The sequence below is a fragment of the Emydura macquarii genome, unplaced genomic scaffold (assembly GCF_026122565.2).
Source record: "Emydura macquarii macquarii isolate MOO-44397 ecotype Brisbane River unplaced genomic scaffold, CSIRO-AGI_Emac_v2 contig_1483, whole genome shotgun sequence".
Taxonomy (NCBI): Eukaryota; Metazoa; Chordata; order Testudines; family Chelidae; genus Emydura; species Emydura macquarii.
This window is the reverse complement of record NW_027131620.1, coordinates 21654129-21675335: the sequence shown is the minus strand read 5'-3', so window position 1 is coordinate 21675335 and position 21207 is coordinate 21654129. Positions and strand designations below refer to the sequence as shown.

At 46.7% G+C, this 21207-nt stretch overlaps 1 protein-coding gene across 6 annotated transcripts in view; it reads left to right on the top strand.

The window, feature by feature from the left end:
• The window catches only part of IFT52 (intraflagellar transport 52), a 51863-nt gene that overhangs the window by 13846 nt on the left and 16810 nt on the right, over window positions 1-21207 (top strand). For 4 of the 6 annotated variants that reach the window (XM_067554420.1, XM_067554419.1, XM_067554421.1 and 1 more), the window contains 17 exons: window positions 151-220; window positions 2122-2179; window positions 4005-4054; window positions 4841-4898; window positions 5623-5706; window positions 6508-6639; window positions 7035-7147; window positions 7908-7944; window positions 8917-9003; window positions 12492-12587; window positions 12916-13071; window positions 13771-13860; window positions 18093-18217; window positions 18993-19080; window positions 19373-19502; window positions 20238-20313; window positions 20401-20472. In XM_067554420.1, coding sequence (XP_067410521.1) covers window positions 151-220; window positions 2122-2179; window positions 4005-4054; window positions 4841-4898; window positions 5623-5706; window positions 6508-6639; window positions 7035-7147; window positions 7908-7944; window positions 8917-9003; window positions 12492-12587; window positions 12916-13071; window positions 13771-13860; window positions 18093-18217; window positions 18993-19080; window positions 19373-19502; window positions 20238-20313; window positions 20401-20472 — 1522 coding nt within the window. Of the gene's footprint in view, window positions 1-150; window positions 221-2121; window positions 2180-4004; window positions 4055-4840; window positions 4899-5622; window positions 5707-6507; window positions 6640-7034; window positions 7148-7907; window positions 7945-8916; window positions 9004-12491; window positions 12588-12915; window positions 13072-13770; window positions 13861-14296; window positions 16041-16678; window positions 16840-18092; window positions 18218-18992; window positions 19081-19372; window positions 19503-20237; window positions 20314-20400; window positions 20473-21207 lie in introns of those variants that run through there. The other 2 variants (XM_067554424.1, XM_067554423.1) reach the window with 2 other exon arrangements.

Here is a 21207-nt window from a genome sequence, read left to right as displayed (position 1 = left end):
TCCTGTAAATGCTTGGCTCTTTTGGTGCATGGGTGGGGGAAGGGTGTTGAAGAACAGGGCAAGGTCAGCTAGGAACAAACGTGCCTCTGTGTTCTTGTGCTCATGCTGCCAACTAATCAGCTTAATTTTCTAATTTTTCTTTCCCCGCAGATCTTATAAAGCACGGGTGCGAGAGGATAGAACAAACCATCAAGGCCTCTGGCTCCAGGCTGTGCTCCTAGTGAGTATAAAAGCCTCTTAATGGGACACTAGCTCTTTAAAATGCAGCCTGCTAACCTCTGCTCTAGACAATAATTGGTGAGCAGAGCAGGCTGGCACAGGCCAGATGTGGGCAGGGCCCTGGGAGCCGCCTCCAGCACGAACACAGTGCAGCCAGACAGTGTTCCCTGCCATGGCATTGATTCTGCTTTGGAGGAGTGGGTTTCTCTAGCTGCTGTGAGTCCAGGTGCCACGTGTGTCCGGAGGAGGGGGAACGTCTTGCTGGGACAGATCACGCTGGGATGTGTGGGAGATCTACAGGAGTCCAGTGTGAGGTTTGGCTGGCTGGTTACCAGGGGCGCAGAGAGCTGGAGGTTTTCATGGGCCTGGGTGATGCTCCAGAGATGAATGGACCCACTCATCCTCCAAGACAACATGTGATGCTTTTGAGGGATGGGGTAGCAGCTTGGTTTCAGTATTATTTAACCTTAGCTAAAGGCAAGGTGTGAGGGAGAGGGCTTAGAAAGTGAAGTGGGGCTGGGGCTGACTCCCTTTGTTCTCATCTACATGGCCCCGAACTGCAGAAAACCATCTCCTGGTAACTAGAGAGGGCCAAGCTACATAGCATCTCTTGCAGTTCTTCCTTCACCTCTCGCTCCAAAGTGGCATTTGGCCCTGGTGACCCAGAACCACCGCTTAACATGGATTCTCCGGAAAGGTGCCACTGCAAATGCTGTCCTGGCGGCTGCAGCCCAGAGCTAACCGGGTCCAGGCCTGCTTTGCTGCTTGGGCTAGTAAAGTCTGTAGAACTGAGTCCAACGTGGCTGGGCCTGGTCTACTCCGGCTTGGGAAACGGTATCAAAACTGGGCTAGCACCATCCTGGGACAAGCTGTGTGGTCAAACTCAGCTTGTGTTCACTCCAGGCTCTGCAGAGGGGGATATAGACCCAGCACATCATGAGGCTGAAAACGTGAGGTGTGTAGCATCCCTGCTGTCATTCTCCGCACCAGCTTGAACTTCTGTATGGTTGGCTAGGAAGAGGCCTGACCGGGGCCACTGCACTAGATGGTCACGTTAAGCCATGTTAAGCTGCAAGGTTCCTCCTCTTGAGAGGCTGTGGCACGTGACTGTGTGTGAAAGAGTTGCGCTGTATGCCAGGGCCAACTCTGTCTGCAGCAATTGGCTGAACGAGAGTTGTTCTGATGAGACGCGGTCTCTGTTTGAATAGCAATTTCCCATCTGAGCTCAGTAGAAATGAGATGCCTCTTTTCAAAAGCAGCCATGTTTTTGGAGGTGCCTTTTGGGGCAGGGTACCCAATGTGAGGCCCTGAGGGCCTGATTTTCAGTGGAAGCCAATGAAAGGTTCAGGTGCTCAACACCTGTGCAAATGGGATCCTAGATGTCACACGTAAGACACCCAAAAATGGAGGTGCCAGAATCAGTGGCCGCTCTTGAAAACTTTGGTCTGATAACTGAGTTTTAGATAATCTTGTGGTTGCTCCTGGGCACCCAAATACCTTGGGCCTGATTCTTCTTGGTCCTGCACCTTGTGCTGTCACTTATATGGATGCAAAGTGAGGGTGCAAAATGCTACACAAGGAGAGAGGGAGCATTCTATACCCCCCTCTGCACCGATGGAAACAGCTATACAAGCCACAGGGCAATGCAGAATCAGGTCTGACTGCTCCAAACGTTGTGATGGCAGCAGGATCTGTCAGGCCCCAAGTTACTGGGTGGTGAAATGCTTTTTCCTTCTCTACCAGTTCTCAGCTGGGAAGATCATGCAGGACCCCTAACAAGTGCCTGCTTTCAGTGTGCTGAAGCCTGGCTCTGATCCCTGACAGGCTGGGGGTTAAGGGCTGAGTGTTGATGAACGGTCTCCTTGTTCATTCATTTCATTATCACTATCTTTTTCATTCAAGTGCTGAAAGAGTTGCCTTCTTAATGGACCGTTCCAAAAACCCGGATAACAGCCCCCAGGTAAGGCTCTGGCTTGCTGGTTACTATGCAGAAGCACTGCTAATTGTAAGTGGGAGGAGGGAAGGGAAGGGAAGGGACGACATTTGTAAGAGAAATGTGAGATGGCAAGACAAAGGTCATCTCTCTCGAATTCTCCATCAGTGGGAAATGACTAACTACATCCCACTTTCGTGATTCCCCCATGAGCTGACTCCAGTTATTGCAGGATTCCTCAGTCGCGCCGGGAGCATCGCCGTCCGCTTGTATGCGGCTCGTGAGCCACAACATGGTGCCCCATGGTGCACTGTGCAGACATCGGGCCGGGCACTCTTAACCCTGATCCTGCATGTTCGATTCATTCCTGCCAAGAGAATCCTGCAGGGCTGCCATGCTCCCATGCTGAGCCGGGTCCTTGTGCTTCACCTGTGATTGTCCCTCTGGCTAATCCCCTGGAGGGGCTGTAGACTCCATGCGCTTCCCCTGGAGCTCGGCCTGTCAATCACACACCTTCATGGGTGGAGATTCTTCGCTCCACCCCAATGCAAGGGGTGTGTGTGTGTGTGTGTGTTCGTTCTCACCCCCCCAATCTCTCACTGCAGAGGGTGTTTTGGGGTGAGGGTGGGGATGTGTCCCCAGGCATTGGTCCTTGCAGACTCCACCCTATAAAACCAACCAACCTCCTTTTGGGCTTGGTGGCCTCTGGGGTCGCTTCCCTCTAGTACTGCCTTGCCCCGGTCATCACTGATGGGCGGTGCTGGATGGAGAGGAAGGAACTACTCTGATTCTGACTAGGGGTCACTGAGGGAAGCAGAGGTGCAAGAAGCACAAGGGCCTGGAAGAGAGGACTTATTTCCTGCAAAAAATGGGGACAGGGAAATCCCCCTGTGGCTAGTGGTGGGAAAGACCTGTGTGTATGGGGGCTAGGTGGGGAAGAGAATGGGCACCCTGTCTCCTGCCACCAGAGAAAAGTGAAATTCCAGGGCTTTAGTGTAGCTTTCAGTTCTGAGCGATCCCTGACCCATGGGCTAGATTAGTTCTGTTGTCAGGTAGTAGGAAGATTAATTTCCTGGCTCTGCATTCCAGCCTTGAGTGTGCTTGGCAGGTGTCTAGGGTCCTTGCAAGCTCTCGAGCAATGGGGATAAGATCGCCAGCCCTCGCGAGGGCATGGAGGGTCCATAAGTGCTACAGAAATGGGGAGTAACCCCCTTGTGCCCTTGTCTCTGAGTCCATCACTCGGCGCAGATGGTGGCAATCGCCTGTGCGTTTCCATGGCCTGTGTGACTTGCAGGCAAAGAGGGCACAGCAAATGTGATGCAGCACCTTCCTTTTCCTGACACCAAGGGTGTTCATCTCGCATGAACCACGCCAGCAGCTAAATGTTCTCTTATTCCTCCCCCACAAGAGTAGCTGCCTTCTGAAGGGCTGAGTCAGCCTGATAGATGCCATTGCTTTAGGACATTACTGGAGCCAGGGTGAGGAAGAGAAATGAGATTCCTCCTTCTTCCACCCCATCCTTCCTGTGCACTGTCCAGGGACAGATGTCCTTCCTCCCCACTCCTGGAGAGGCATATCCAGTCAGGTGCCAGGCAGATTTGTTCCACTCTCACTGGTGAACTTGAAGGAGTCCAGGGATGGTTGGAAATAAAGCCAACTGCCTCAGTCTAAGGGCCACTGTTGACTGAGATTCTGACTCAAAAAATACACTGACCTTGTCTGTTTGGGGTTGTAACATATAAATTCCTGCAGCAAGTAAAGGAACATATCAGCTTTGAAACACTTCACTGGAATCCCACGTTCCTTGCAATGGAACCGCTGACTAATTGCTTCATGTCTGTGTCCTCTCCAGCCTCCGACACCGACTGGCAACATCAACCTTGGCCCTTCTGCTAATCCAAAGTAAGTAGCCTGCATTTACATGGAAGAATAATGAATCCACTGCACAAAGTGAGGCTTGCTGTGAAATAACCGATTGGCTTCCCATCTCAAGCTGAGATGCATCTGAGCAAAGAAATTGTAAGCATCAGGTGGCCCACGCAAGCACCGATATAGCACAGATCTCAAGGTCAGCTCTCCAGTGGCTCAGCCATAGCTAGTCACGTGGTCCGGTTTCTGCTTTGTCACTTTGACTGAGGTCACAATCCTCGTCTCCTGCCCGCGTTCTAATACCACTCCCACCAACCCCTTGTCTTTTGCTGCTTCCACCTGGTATGCTGGTTCCTTGTTAAGTGAGGAGCAGACTCTTCCTTATTTTGAGCCTGTTGCATCTCCCTGCTGTTTTCTTTGACTCAGAGCTCATTCCAGTCTTTGCAGAGAGAAAACAAAGGTTTTCATTTTCACCTAACCTTCAGGTGCAGGGAAGGATTTAACGGGCTTTATCTGCCCCTTGTATTCAGGAGAGCAGATTCTCCAAGTGTCTGGTGTACCTGGCTAGGGATTATTCCACCCCACAACTGCCCTCATATGTATGTATTGCAATTTGCACCATACAAAATCTTTGCCTGTCAGATGGCTGCATGTCTGGCTGGGGTAGGGGAAGAAGCATATCAAATGAATGAAGGATATGTCCTCAACCCACCTGACTCTCCTCATGTAGTTTTGAAAAAAACCTTCCTTAACCCTTATGTTAGTTAGCCCATGGAATGGGTTGTCTAGATGGTAACCTGCTGTCTCCTTGTCCAACAGTGCCAAGCCAACGGACTTTGATTTTCTGAAAGTTATTGGTAAAGGAAGTTTTGGAAAAGTAAGTGGGCATAGCTTGCGGATGGTCATGGGTTTCTGAAGGGCTCCTAGTGTGGTCCCCTCTTCTACTTGCTGAACCAGCTTCCACCAGCAGCTGAGCGGGCTTCATGGATTCCTCTCCCTGGTAGTCTGGCAGCATTGCTGAAATGGAACTGGGAACAAAGAGGCCTGTAGCACTGAACGGGGGTAGGTAGAAGGCAAGAGGCTAGCCAGTGCTTTGCATCTTCATTGCCTGGCCAGGCTTGAGAGCCAGGTGGGTTTCTGGGTCCACTTTCCTTCCAAGCAGCGCATAGGAAGAGGGTGAGTGCCCTCTACCTTAGAGGTACTGAAACGTAGGGCATAAGAGCAGCATTTGAAATACTGCTCATCTTGGCAAGTTCTCACCTAACTAGTTGAGGATCCCTGGGCATCTCTGTGCTTTGAGAAATGACTGTGATCCTCTTCAAATGGGATTCTCTCCCTTTGTGCTGTGAAACTGCTCTAGCTGGATACTGGATGGAGTAAGGGGAAGCTGAGTTTGCTGTGTGCCCTTGTCAAGGGATGGAAGGAGAACAACACCTGGCTGGCTTCTCATGCTCTAAAATCTTGGGTCTGATCCACCATAGTCTGTCTCCTTGTGCAGTCACCTACACTAGTATAAAGGTGGTGTGAAACACTAACCAAATAAATCAGAATGGTGTAGGGCACCAGAGACCCATGCCCCTCACCTTGCCCTTCTGCTGCAGGTTCTCCTGGCCAAACGCAAGTCTGATGGGAAGTCTTATGCTGTGAAAGTCTTGCAGAAGAAATCCATCCTAAAGAAAAAGGAGGTATATTATAGAAGAGCCCTCTGGGGAGGGGAAGAGGCTTTTTCTTTTCTTCTAGGTGCTTTTCCTTTATGATAAAAGCAGGGCACGCTAGTGGGTCTGCGCTGCTTCCTCTAGTAGCCGTTGGTGTGCACCCTTGGCTGATCCTCACTTTTTCAGGGGGCTCCTTTGAATGAACTCGGTGCAGATGAAAGGGAGGTTGAACAGCACTGGCTTAAGCATGGTACAAACAAGCTCTGCCACTGCTCAGTCCAGTCCCTACGTCCTGTGACTGTTAACAATATTCCTTGGCTGCATCCACACCAAACCCTGAGCCTGGCCCCGCAAACACTTACTAGCGAGCATAGCGCTTACGGCTGTGAGTAGCCCCTTGACATCACTATGCAGTGTTGTAGGCACTGGACCTGTGTGGTGGTCCCAGGAGCAGGCCCTAGGCTGTAGACTGTGGGTGCTAGTGCATACCACAATGTGGAGCATGTGTGTGTTGTGATGTGCCACAGTGACGCGGTGGGAGGGGGAGGAATTGGAAAACAGGGTTCTGGAAGAATCCTGCTTGACAAGCCTTTGCTTGCTAGCCCAGTCAGGCTCCAAGGCATCCTTCAGTGAGACTGAGGATTGACCTTTGGGATCCTCAGCCTAGTTACCCCCAGGAACTGCCAGCTGGCCTCAGAATGAATAGAAATCCCGGGAGTTCGTAGAGAACCTTCTCTTTGATGATATCTCCATGCTAGCCGGACACTCCCCGAAGAGACTCTGGAATGACACTAACTTACGTTCTAACACCTCTTGTATGGCTCTGTGCAGCAAACCCACATTATGGCAGAACGCAACGTGCTGCTAAAAAACGTGAAACATCCTTTCCTTGTGGGACTCCACTACTCTTTCCAGACCTCTGAGAAACTCTACTTTGTACTAGACTACGTAAACGGAGGAGAGGTGAGTGCAAGTGCAGCTGTCACTTTAGACTCCCGCTTTACACACTAAGCTGTCCTGCATGACTTACTCTCTGCAGATCTCAGCAGTCACATGGGTTTCTGGCATTCAGATAGGCTCAAATATCCTTCACCTCTTTGTAGGAGGAGACTTCTTTTTCTAGAAGTAAAGGCTTGAGATTAGCAGCACAGCTGCCTCCTGAGCTCGCCTCTGTGGGAAGGAGGTGTTAGTGCTTTTGGGGGGATCAACTTTTAATGCGAGTGAACCAAAGGTAGAAAAGTTGTGGATCAGAATAGCCCTGCTAATGGCAGCAACAACCAAACTGATTTTTTTTTGGGGGGGCAGCGTGGGAGAGGACTGCTTCCAAGTAACCAACAGGTTCTTTCATCTCTGTTTAGCTCTTTTTCCATCTGCAACGGGAGCGCTGTTTCCGTGAGCCTCGTGCCCGCTTTTATGCTGCTGAAGTAGCCAGTGCAGTAGGGTACCTGCATTCCTTGAACATAATCTACAGGTAGGATGTATGTCCCTGGTGTGTATCGCAGGCGCTAGTATCCTCCTCCCCCGCACCCGGCTGCACCTATGGGTATAAAATTGGGGAGAGGTAGGAAACTACTTGATGTTGTAACAGCGCAGTCATGTTAAAAGGGACTCTCCTAAAAGCAAAGTGCAGAACTACCTGCTGATGTACCCCAGGTAGGGCTGTGTAGTTGTACTGAACTAGGCATCCACCTTCAGAATTGTACTCTTGATTCAGGATCTCCCATGCATTGCAGACCTGCTCATGCAGCACCTCCCTGAACCCCTGACAGGGAAATAACCCATCCCCTGATTTCCCTGTTTCAGTTCTTGAATGGGGCTTTGGCACTGGAGATGAGGGGGTGAAGTTGGCTTGATCCGTTGTGAACGGGAGGAGAAGGCAGTTGTTATAGCATGTGAGAAGTGAAGTCTCCAATCAGGAAATTGAAAAATGTTTCCCGCTGTAGCTCTGCCCCCCTGTGTGATCACATACTAAAGCATATACCAAACAGCCTCTCTAGCCTTACAAAAATACTAATATTGATATATAAACCCCATGCCGATGCTGATTCACAGCTGCTGTGGGAGCTGTAACGCTAAAGATCCTGACCTGCCTTGGGGTTCTTCCAGATCTCAATGAGCCAGATTGTCAAAAGCGCTCAGCAGCGAGCAGTCCCCTTCTTCTCAACTAGAGCTGTTGTGTGCTGAGCTCTTTGGAAAATCTGGTTCAACATCACCTCTTTCTATTCTTCTAGGGACTTAAAACCTGAAAACATCCTCTTGGATTGCCAGGTACGTTCAGCTCTCTTACAAACATGCCTGCTTCCTGCATTCTCATCAACATTTTTGATGAATGCTAGTTTAAATGGCTTGGGTATGATGGAGAGAGAGACAAACGTCAGTAATTACTTCCTCCTTTTTCATCATCTCCCCGCCTCACCCCAAATAACCTGGTTTATTCCCAAATCCATGCAGTAGGGGGAGCCACAACTCTACATACACATGCACTCTCCTGCTACTCTGTAGTTTCTCAGAGATCTGATGTCCACAGGTTAGTGCTGGAATAGAACAAGCATTTTGATATTCCATATGGCAGGTCTAGACCTGAGCATTGTAAAGCCCTACCAATCAATTCCCTGGACTGGCGGAGGGCTAATTGTTCAACTGATCATGGTGCTATGCTGATCTGTCTGGCCAGTTTAATTGATACATACACGTAGGCATGGCAGAATTTGATTTTGACTTTTTAAAAATAATTTTGATATATACATTTTTAAATTTTCACAGTTGCAGGAAATTATTGGGGAGTCAGGCAATGGAGGGAGACCAGGCAATAATTATTTAATGACCATAAACATTGAGATTCAAAAAGTTAAAGCTTTATTAAAACACAAATTGTCAATATCACATGCCAAAATATACAAAGAAAATATCCTAAAATCAAACTCTAAGTTCTCAAGCAGTATTTTTCTTGTATTTTGAAAAAATTGTTAATTTTGATTATTACAGATGGAAATGTATATTTTTCCATCAGTTTGTCTGTGTACTGTGAAATTGACATTTACTGATAAAATAAAAGCCTACATTTAAACCACATATTTGTGAGAAATCTCCCATCAGATTGCCTGTTCAATCTGTTTGTATGTATAAATGCCGAACAGTTGGGAAGCTGAAAGATGCATGTGAAAACAACGAAGTGGGCTAGAAAACCGACGGCCCAGTCAGAGAGAGCTTGATTAGGCTGAAATCCTTTCTCCTCTTCAGGGACACATAGTACTGACAGACTTCGGACTTTGCAAAGAAGGAATGGAGCAAGAAGAAACGACATCTACTTTTTGTGGCACTCCAGAGGTACAGCATGGCCCTCTTGACAACTTGCTTGTTAATTGGGAGTGACTTAGACACTAACTGCCTGAGTCATAAGAACTGCAGGTGGTCAGATCCTCACAGAGGGGTCAAAGGGAGCTGTGGGTATTCAGCACCACAGAAAAACTGGAGATCAAGATCTTAGACACTCAGCCTCCTTTTTCTTTTCTTTTCTTTTCTTTTCTTTTTTGACGTACACGGTGCTGAATATGCTGGCATATTGCTAAGAATCCTGAAAGGTATCAGAGGTTAACATTTCCTGTTTGTTCCCCATTGCTGTCATACCAGTTTGGTCCCACCTAGTTCTTATTAACCTTTTACAGTAACACTGCTATCCCCAACTCCTTTCCCTTCCCCCCCCCCTCCCCCACACCTTGCATTCCTACTGCAACTGGTGGGAAAGGGGGTAAACCAGATTGAGGCCTTGTTCTCACTGCTGAAAAACTGCCTTTATCTTGGGGCAACTAATGTGTCCAAGGTATCCTGAAGTAAAAACACAGTGAAGACAAGGCACTTCAGTTTTATCACAAGGTAAACTAGGCGAGGTCTGCACTGAAGTGTCTTCATTGTGTTTTTACCTCAGTATAGCTCGCTCATCTCAGTCGGGTGTCCTCTGTAAAACCTAATAATGCTACTTTTTTTTTTTTTTCAATGCCTCCCCTGCAGAAACTGCTGATTGACTCTTTATCCTTACTATGTGGTTTTTTGTTTTCATTTTAAAATTTGCTCCAGGGGTATCAGGTTTCAAGCTTTAATACAAATAGGAGAAATTCACCAGTTAACAGGCCTGGTCTACACACAGATAACTTTTGTAGTAGTACAAATATTTTAGCATGGATGCAGTTCTGTTAGTAGAAAGGTGCTTACACCAGTACTGATAAAACTGCATCCACACCGGAGGGGTGGGAGGGAGGGGGCTGTACTGTTTAACTATATTATTATAGTTAAAACATTACAATTATTGTGTGTGGACAAGGCCTGATTTTAACTTCTGACAGCATGGCTTTTACTAAACTACTACTTAGTATGTTGAATAAACTTGCTTTAAAAATGTTGCAACTTTCTGAGGGAGGGGTGACTCCTGCTGATTCTGGAATGGGAGTTCCCTCAGAACCTGCCAAGACTTCCAGTAGCCATGGTGACAACCTTGACACTGGAAGCCAGGATCTTCTGTAGCTACCCTACTTGATTATAACACTTACTCCTGTAAGAGCATAGTATGAGCATAGTGCTCCAGATATTTACTTGCTGCTGCCCCTTAATTCGCAGAACACCGAGTTAACAGTCATATGGTCATGAGCGTCTCCTGATGACGCAGCTTGTAACCCTCCCCTGCCTTGCACCTTGTGACATGGCCACTGCAAAGTGGCTGTAAAATGCTACCAAGAATGTTCTCAGCACAGGTGTAAATGGTAGCAAGGTAAAATGTCCTCTATGGGGGAAGGATACAATTTAAAATGCTTTTTGCTTGCGGGGGAGGGAATTCCTGCCACTCACCTGACTTTTCTGTCCCATTCACCCAAACGCTGCTGAAATGAAATAGCCTTTGACAGAAACATTGCTGCTTCTTGGAGAGCTGCATTCAATAGGCAGGTTCTCTTGTGGTTCCTTAACAGTAACAGGCTAGATTTAAGTAACTCGCCAGGCTGGATTGGGTTCACTAGTGTGTTGGTTAGAGATGCGATGCCCTGGAGGCAACTGGAAGGGACACTTTTGTGTTGTATTTGCAGCTGCTCCAGCCTCAGTCTCCTCCTTGCAGAATTTTCTGAGAGAAATAGAACACAAACAACACAAAGCCGCTTATGCACCTGAATCTAGGGCTGGTCCATCGCCCTGTTACAGGCACGCTCCATTTGGCTCTTTCTGCTGTGCATAAGTTCAGGACTGTGGCTGACAATGTGTTCATAAGGCCGCCTCTGTTTTAGTGCTGAGGCCCACAAACTGAGCTGTCTGATATGAGCTCAGTAACACTTCTGTGGAAGCTTAGATGCATTTACTCTTCCTTCTTACCTGATGCTGAGATTGCCAGCATGTAAAATAGCTACATGCCCCTGCGTCTGGTGTGCTGCTGTCTTTCTGAAGCACTATTGAAGTCTTGCATGTTGTTCTTACAAATAGGTAAGTAGCAGCACTGAAAGCATAACTCTCCTACTGAGCAGCGTTAAGCAGTCCAGACTGTGGGGCTGTTTAAGGTCACCCACAGCCACTTCTGTCTCTTAACTGATGTGCATTTCTGCTCCCAGTTCAGTCATACATCAAATGTCTCCTGTTACCTCACTACTCTGCCTGCGAAATGAACCCCGCTTTCCCTTAAGGGTGTTGTTGCCTCTTTTTGAACCAAGCAGCTAGTCAGAGTTTGGGGCCCTGGGAGGGGAGTAGAAATTGGCAATAATCGGGTATTTCTTTGTAAATAAAGACAACTGCATTGAAGTTCTGCTTCTCTGAACATAGGAGGAACCCAGAACAAATGAATCAGTTTCTTAGCTCAGAGCCCTTTTAGTCAACAGACCCAAAAACTCTCTCAAGCTTTTTCCAGGGTCATGCTGTGCTCACCACCTACTGCCTGGGTTTCTGGTTTTATGCTCCTCTCTCTCTTTGGTCTGTCTATTAGGCTATTTCTACACTCCCACTTACATTGCTATAATTCATGTTGCTCAGGGGTGTAAAAAAACACCCCTCCAAGCAACATAAGTTACACTGACAGAAGCGCCAGTGTGGCCAGCACTGTTGGTGGGAGAAGCTCTTCTTGGGGGTGGTTTAATTATGCCATTGGGAAAGCTCTCTCCCGTCGGCATAGAGCAGTGACACAGGAGACCTTACAGTGGCGCAGCTGCAGCGGTATAGCTGTCTCGCTGTGAGGTCTGTAGTGCAGACATAGCTTCAGTTTGTGTGTGTTGTTTCATTCCCCTTCCCCCCAAACACTAACAATACTCAGCAAACCTTCTCCAGCCACTCAGCCCAAACTCTTGGGTGGGTCCCAATCCTTTTTGACCTTAGATGGGGGTTTCTGATTAACTCATCCTGACAGTTATATTTATGGAAGGGTGCATTCACACCCAGCCTAAAAGAGGCTTGTCATCTAAGCCGTCACCAGTACCTCTTGACATAATAGGTATCTTCATGCTAGACACAGGGAGGGGAAATCTGCAACTTCCCAGGTTAAGTGAACTGCATTAGTCAGTCCCTGATGATTTTGGAAATAGCTGACCTCCTAGGGTAAAGCGCCACGCCACTGATCTGAATTCTACTCAAACTCCCTCGCTCAAGTTGCATATAGGAAGATGGGACCATCTCAAATTTTAGGAAAAGTTTAGCTCTAGATCCAGTGTTGTGGCAGGGGAAAGTTCTACTAAAAAAAAGTTAATGGACTTAATGGTTCCGAGCTGCATTTATTTAGCGATTAATTAACTGCAACCTGTAGTCATGGAAGCCTTTGTAACTTGTCTCAAACAAAGCTTTCTGACTCTTCACAGTACTTGGCTCCAGAAGTGCTAAGAAAACAACCCTATGACAGAACAGTAGACTGGTGGTGTCTAGGAGCTGTCCTCTATGAGATGCTGTTTGGTTTGGTGAGTCTTAAAATCTCTCACTGCTGCCTGTTGGAGAGCAAAGAGACTCTCTTTAAAGAAAGCCATGACCTCTTGACAGCTATGGGCTACTAAAGCAGTAGTTCCATGTAGAGGGTACCAGGACATGGATGATAAGCTAAATGAAAGTCCTAGTTGAAATAGTCATCCTAATATTACTGAGCTGGAAAGCATTTAACCTATCTCTCTCCTCGTGCACACCTTAGAAATAAAATCTGAATGAATTGTCTTTTACAGCTGTGAAATTGTTTGCATGCTTCAGTACAGCAGCTCATGTCTTATGTGGTTGACTCGCCTCTCTTCCTATCAGCCTCCCTTTTACAGCCGGGATGTGTCTCAGATGTATGACAATATTCTGCACCAGCCACTCCAGATCCAAGGAAGCAAGACCACAGCCGCTTGTGATATCTTACAGGGACTTCTCCACAAGGATCAGAAGAGGAGGCTGGGCGCCAAGATGGACTTTGTATGTGGTGTTTCCTGTCTTAAGATATTCTCTTCACACACACCCCATCCTGCCCCTCTTCTGAGCCCTTCTTCTTTCTTTCACATCTGTTCTACATTGGTTGATCATAGTCTCATGGAGAATTCAGGGTCACATCTCTCCCTAGCAGAAAGAAAGCTCCCTCTGGGTAAACATTTATCATTCAAGCCCTGCCCTGAGCTCATCTGTGGTGTCCTGTAAAGCTTGACTTGGCCGCTTTTCAAAGTGCCATGATATTGTTCGAGTGTGACTTGTGAATTGCAATCTCTCTAGGTGTATATAAATATGACTCTTTGCTGACATAGGGGGTGGAGGAGTTAAGCTCCATGTTAGCAACACAACCGGAAGCTGTGGCTCAAAACTGAGCACAGGATGTTAAGCCTTGCAGAGGGGACCTTACGCTGTCATGAGTTAAAGGTGTGGGGAAGGGCTGGGTTGCCAGTGTGTGGTATTACTTGTACCATAAACAGGATACAGTAAACTCCTGAAGTCTTCTGTGGTGGGGATGCACCAATCTGACCAGATGAGGAATGTTACAACTGCCTTTTTCCAACACGCTGTACATAGCTGTAAAGCTACAGCCATCTACTATAGTGGAGCCTGTGACTGTTGGAAAAGAGATGGTTGAGGAGGAAAGTGGCAGGAGAGTAACAATTTCCCTCCCTCTCTCTCTCTCTGCAGCTTGAGATAAAGAATCATGTGTTCTTCAGCCCCATAAACTGGGATGACTTGTATCACAAGAGGATCACTCCTCCGTTCAACCCCAATGTGGTGAGTGGCAAATGAAGGGTTCTCATTCATAACAAAGGGGAAGGGAATTGACATTGCAGTGGTCAAAGGTCTCTTGTTCTAGCTTCTTCTAGATGTGGGGGAGGGGAGCAGAAATCTCCTTCTCTGGAAACTTAAAAGTAACTTGCCTCTTCTGCCTATCTGTCCCTATTTCCTCCTCCTCATCTCCCCATAGTAAAATCCCTGCCTCGGGTTGCTCCACTTACTGGGGGGTGCAGTTCGCAAGTTCTGGGACAGGGGAGAGAGCAGGGGGGCGGGGAGAGTGTGTGTGTGTGTGTGGGGGGGGGGGGGAAGGGGCAGAATTACCCCTTTTCCCCTGCCTCACTGCTTGTTGTCTTAAAACAGTTTTGTCTAAAGAAATAACCTGTCTGAAAGCTTAGGCCAGTTAATCTGCAATGATATATGTATGGTTTTGTAGGCTGGTCCTGCTGATCTGCGACATTTTGACCCAGCGTTCACCCAAGAAGCGGTCTCAAACTCCATCACCCGCACACCTGACTTAGCAGCGAGCTGCTCCAGTGCCTCGGATGCTTTTTTAGGGTTTTCTTATGCACCAACTGATGAGGACTTTCAGGTTTTTAAATAGGACTTGGGAAACCTAATTTTAACTTTCTGGTCCTGTTTTTAAAAGTGGCACTGTCCTCTGCTCATGACTGTTAAAGATATTCGGACTAACACACTAACTGGAATGGACCTGAACTCTCACTCTGATGCACAGTGCTTTTTCCTTCCTTTGGCAGGGATGATGCTGATCTTCCTAGTTGGAGTTTTTTACTCCTACAAAATTGAAGTTAGCTTCATTTATCTTTAGCTTCTATTTACATTTAGAAGCTTGGTGCCATCTTTCATGTCCAAACCACATCTCAGTACATCACAAGTGACTTACCCAATAACAACTGGCCTGCTTATTTTGGAAATGTCTGTGCAACTCTGCCTCATCTACTTAGCTAGTCTGTCTCCTCCCTCTTGTCTAATTGCCCTGTTGACGGTGAGGAGGAAATTTTGTTCACACTAGGGGTAGGTCTACACTAGAAATACTACAGCTGCAGTTGCATCACTGTGTCTACTTACAATGGAAGGGCTTCTTTTGCTGTAGTAAATCCACCCCTCCAAGGGGCAGTAGCTAGGTCAATGGAAGACTTCTTCTGTTGACCTAGAGCTGTCTACACTGGGGCTTAAGTCAACTTAACTAAGTCTGTGAGGGGTATGAAAAATTCACACTGCTGAGTAACATAGCTAGGTCAACCTAAGATTTAGGTGCAGATCAGGCCTGTTTTTATGCTGTGAAGAGAAGATGGCATTGCAGTCTTTACTTAAGTATGCACATCCAGCAAAACTCCTTGAACTCTCCTCAGTGATGTCTGTTAACAGCAAGCTAAAGTGTAAATGAACTGTGCTACTGTGTGTTTAGTGATATCTTCCCTCCCTTCTTTTTAAAGGAAGGGCCAGATCCTTAGCTGGTGTAAATTAGCATAGCTCTGCTGACTACAGTAGAGCTACAGTAACTTACACCAGCTAAAGATATGGTCTGGAATCTTTTTGATGTAGCCACTACACCTAAACTAACACTCATACACAAATGTGTCAGACTGAGTGTTGAACTAACTCCATTTCACACTCTTCCAAGGTGGGAGCTCTGCGCCCTAGGGATGAGAGGTGGTTTTTCCCCCTCAGGATTAGGAAGAATAAGTTTGAAAGCACTCCAAATCCTACACTGGGTGGTACCTACTGAATGGGCAACTACCATTCTGAGGGCCCCATGATGTAGGTGGGAGCTTTTTTTGAAAAAGGCTCCCAAATTTAAATTGAACCTGATGTTGTTATTCTGAAAGCCTTTAACCCATACACCCACCTAACATTCATTCTGCCTTAATTTAAATGCTGGTGTCGTCTTTAAATGTCGCTCTGGGTTGTTCTTGTTTTTTAAAGCTACTTCATTATTCTGTCTCTGTGGGGAGGAGAAAGGGCTCTAGACTCTGAGGTCTGAGAGTGTTATCTCCTCTACTTATCCATACATGGACATCGTTAGCATACAAAAGCTGGATTTCCAAAGACTGGTCCAACTGACCACATTGTCTTCAGCTCTAGAAGTTCTGCTGACACACTGGAGAACTCGGAATAGTTGCATTGAAAAGAGCAAGGAAACTTTTTATCTTGCCCAATGTTACCTTTATTGTACAGATCGAAGATATTAATAAAAATCCTATTTTAAAGCGCATCTCCACAGCGTCTACTAATTGTGGGGCTGGAGAGAGAGAGCAGCTAGCATTGCCAGCTAGCTAGCTGTCTATGGGTGGGTGCATTAGCTGTTGCCCACAGTAACTGGGTGACCAGCTCAAACCCTCACACCTGAACTATTCACCCCTGTGGGCCGCATACGAGCTCTGCGTCCTGCGGCAGCCTGGATGGAGACTGCCTGTGCAGCCGGGGGGATGGATGTCACAGGGACAGCAGCCGCGTGCTGCTGAGTGGGCTGCAGGTTGGGAACCCCTGCAGTCTCATCACACAGGGATGATGAATTGCAGCCCCCCCTACCGCCCCAAGGAGGGTGGGAAGGGACAACACAGCAGCTGCCCGTGCGCGTCTGCCGCACCCCTCCCGGGGGCACGGGCATTCTCTCTCTGGCTAAGCCAGAGGGACCCAGCTGCCCCCCTAGCAGCCTTGCCTCAAACTCCCCCATTATTTACCATGGTAGAGTCCAACTCCACCCCCACTCCCGTCACAAGGAATAGTAGGTTCCACTTGCCTTCGGAATGGTACGAGCCAAAAGGGGGCGGGCACGCCGGGCAGGCGTGATGTCATTACGTGAAGCCTGCTTCGGCCGCTGTTTTGGTTGCGGGAGCGGTTTGTTCTATTCGTTCCCTGCGCGTGCGCAGAAGGGGGTTGTTGCTAGGCTAGGAGCGGCCCTTAGTTACCGCTCTTCGCCGGGCGGGGCGCAGGAAGATGGTGGCGACGCCACGGGTAAGGCCTGGCAATCTACTGCCCCCTCACCCCTATGTGGTGCCGAGCGGGCTCCTCTCTCGCGCCCTCCCCCTCTACCCCGGGGCGCAGGTTCGGGGCGGGGCCTGTGAAGATGCTGGGTGGGGCCGTGGGGTGAGGGGCGCTCAGTGGAGGTCGCTGGGAGGCCGATGGGGGGAGGTGCAAACAGCAGGTCAAGGGGGAGCTTCCCCCCCCCGTCCTGTGCCCCATTCCCCCTCCCATGGAGACACAGTAGGTCAAGGGTAACTCCCCTCAAGCCCCCATGCACTGCCCCCCCTCCCATGGAGACAGTAGGTCAAGGTGCACCACCCCTGTGCTCTATGCTACTCTCCCTCCCCCACGGAGACAGCCGGCAAGGGATAGGCCACCATGCCTTGTGCCATCCCCTACTATGGAGATGGCTTTATTATTCATATTAGCCCCAGTCCTGAACCAGAGCCCCATTATCCTAGGCAGTGTACAAACACAGAGTAAAAACACAGTCTCCGTCCCAAAGAGTCATCTCTGCATTTAGACCTGTTTTGCTGAGTCAATGGTAGAAATGCCTTTGCTGCTACAGGCTGGTAGTGCAGTGATGAGAAACTTGCCAGAAAATGCTAGTTTGGACATAGCCTAAGTTTATAACCAGCTAACGGTTTGATTCTCTGTGATTGTGCTTCAACCTTGACTTCCAAGAGACTGCTACTTGGGGCCAGAAATGATGGTTATTTATTTTATTTATAGAATGCCAGAAGTGTGGTAGCTGCTTTACAGCAAGCAGACAAGGTCCTTGCCCCAAATTGCTTAGCTTAGGGGTTCATTCTTTGGAAACAACAAAGAAATATATTAAAATGAGAGCTGCAATCTTTTATGATTTTTCAATACAAAATGTTAGTGAATCTGATATGACTTTTCAAGTACATATATTGAGGAAACAAAATGAGAAAGCGTGGGTGCATCTTGGGATGTTACCTCTTTTTTTTTTTTTATTGCAGAGGGATGTTTCTTCTTGTAGGCTTTAGTTTTATATTTCTGTCCGTATGTTGTTTAAAATTGCAGCAAAGGTTTTAAATAACAACAATAAAGAGATTTTAGGCCTAATTCCTCTTTTTCAGAAGTTCCATTCCTGCACTAACACATTCCACACCAGTCAGCATCTACCTGCATGTGTTCCTTATTCAGAGACTGGTCTGAAAGGGTATCTTTTTTGCTTTTCCTTTCTGATTTTGGTTCTGTCCTTTCATTTTATTCTTGAGGTTTCTATGGAGACAGAGCTTCGAAACACCATAGTCTTCAATGCATCCAAAAAGGAGATTTTCACTGTCAACAGTGGGTACAAGTCCTTGCAGAAGAGGCTTCGCAGTAAATGGAAAATACTGAGGTGAGTGATTTTTTTTTTTCCAATTTTCTTTGTCATGCTTTGTAGCACAAGAGTGAAACAGACATCAACAAGTAATTACATGAAAGCTAACTGAGATGGGACCATTTTAATGCTGATTTTGGGAGGTAAGTCATAATATAGAAATGTTTGGGAACATTAATAGAAAGTTAAAGTAATTATTTCCTTTGATTCTACCCAGTGGCATTATTATAGCTCTGCTGTTGCATGATGTTGGAGGACTTTATTTTGAGCTTTCAGATACAGTGGCAGTGGAGAGGAGAGAGCTTAGTTGATAATGAGAAGGTTCCAAATGTGTGTGTTCTAGTCTGCATTGCATGGAATATCTAATGATAGGCAAAAATGTCAAGATAATTTGAACCCTAGCCTTTGTACATCAAGTTTATGGTATTGGGCACTCATCTGCTACAATTGGAATTAAAACACAGAAAAATAAAAATAGTGGGGCTGATTGTCAGCTGATGTAAATTGCCATAGCTCTAGTAAAGTCGAGCTGCAGCAATTTACATCAGCTTGGATCTGCCCCAGTGTCTTTCTAGAATACATATTTTCCTTCATAATCAGTTCAAATTTGGAGTTATTTATTTGAGATAATAATATATCAAGTTAAACCAGAGTAAACAGATGTAAAGTGACTGAAGTGACTTGCTTTTGTGTTTCTCTGCCTGATTCTTTACGTAAGGTGCAGCTCAGGATTCAGTCGTGGACTGTATCTAAAATTACAATATATTGTGTCTCTTTATTAACTTATTCATAGTTTAAAAGATGAGATCACATCCGAGAAGCTAGCTGGGATAAAATTGTGGATTACGGCAGGACCCAGAGAGAAGTTCACTGCAGCTGAGGTAAGAAATATTCATAAAGAAGCAAAAAAGCCAACAATGGTTTGCAGATTAGTTATGCTTCCAGATTTGCTAAGGAAGACAGAAAAAGATGGCACAGAATATTCTATAATAGCATTGTAGTTTGGGAAAGCCTGTTTTACATACATTTAGATTTGAATGCTTCTTGATCTTACTGGATCAAGTTGGTTGCAAGTAGCTGAAACCACTTATGTCTCATTTCTGTATAGCCTTTGGAGTACTGTACTTAGCACGTCTGATTGTGTTCTTGTGTTTTTTCTTCTTATTGTTTTAGTTTGAGGTTCTGAAGAAGTATCTAGAAGAGGGTGGGGATATCCTGGTGATGTTGGGAGAAGGTGGTGAATCCCGATATGATACCAATATTAACTTCTTGTTAGAAGAGTATGGAATCATGGTCAATAATGGTAACTTGAACTTTGTAGATGCAAACCATGTACAGTTCTCTATTATAAATTAGGATTTCAAAGCCACTTTCATATAAGCCTTCTTTTTCCTCCAGTGTTTATATCTTTCAGAAGAAAAAAAATACTCTGTGAGCTGTTATTCCATATTCATTCTCAACTCCACAGTGATTTTCTTTGCAGTCTAGTAAAATTCCATTCAGCCATTCTTGTACTATCCAAGTGTAAATAAGCAGTGTGTCCTCACCAAATAAGACATTTTTTAGATGTTTTAGTAGCAGTTGGATAGTGGGTTCACTCTTTTTTTGCAATAGAGTGGTATTGAGTTCATCATAGTTTTGGAAACCTCTAAAGCATATAATAAATGTTTGAACTTGTTGAACCAGATTTTTTTTTTTTTTAAACCTGGCCTCCCTGTCTCTGCTTGCAAATAATTGCAGGTTCAAGTGAAGACAGATAGACATATGATTGTGCCTGTACATTAGGTATCTTCATATCTTCATCTGAACCTTTAAATAAGTGTTCCTACAGTCTTTGGATGCCTGAAGCTGCAGGTCCAAAAAGGGGCCACAGGTTAAGGCTGTTCCAAGTTATGCTGGGAACCATCTAAGCCCCAGGGTTGTGGCATTAAAAATACCACATGAATCGCACTCACATCTCATCACTCTCAATCTCATGTTCTAAGCACTAGACACAATGCCTCCATAAAATATTTAAATTCTTTCTTTTTTCTTTAAGATGCTGTGGTGAGAAATGTATATTATAAGTACTTTCATCCTAAGGAAGCCTTGGTCTCCAATGGAGTTTTGAATAGGTAATTGTTTTGGGGATACAAATATGTGAGTAACAGTGTTACAAATCCATGTAGCTTTAATCAGATTTGTGATTCCACCTCTTCTAGGGAAATCAGCAGAGCTGCAGGGAAAGCAGTGCCTGGGATAATAGATGAAGACAACAGTGGAAATGATTCACAGTAAGTGTCTTTTCCACATCAGCCTCTTCACTATTATATTAAATCTTTCCTCTGAAATGTTAAATTACTGGACCAGGGCAATGACTGAAGTACTCACTGCTTCTATTGAGATGTCCTAGTGCATTTCTTGGTCTCAGCTTCTTGCTTCTCAAGTTTCAAGCCTCAGGCCTGGTCTTTTGTCAACAAAACAGTGCTGGTGTATAGACTAGTCACCTCCCCTCGGACAAAACTGCCCTGCTTTTTCAACAAAATAAAACCCCCTCAACGAAATGCGTGGGGCTTTTGTCAGCAGAGCTAGGGTGACACAGCGTCAGTGTAGACACTGAGTCCCCTTAGAGTGGTGGAGAGGCTGTCATATTTGTCAATTTCACTGCTCCTGCAGAGCAGTGAAAATGACAAATAAATGGGCAGCTGGAGTCTGGCTCCTGACTGAAAGCTGGACCAGGCAAGCTGCTGGGCTTGGAACAAGGGTGGCTGCCATTCGGCTTCGAGCTGAGAGGGCGCAAGAGGCAGTCTCCTGGCTGTGAGCCTGGGGAGTGGGAGGCTGTCCCCCGGCTGTGAGCTAGGGTGCAGGAAGTTGCCACCCCACTTCACAGCGGGAGGCTGTCCCACGGCTCATGGGGCGTGGGAGGCTGTCCCCTGGGGCGTGGGAGGCTGCTGCCCAGTTTCCCAAGGTGCAGGCGGCTGCCACTCGTCTCCTAGCTGGGAGCTGGGACCACGTGAGACCAGGGAGTG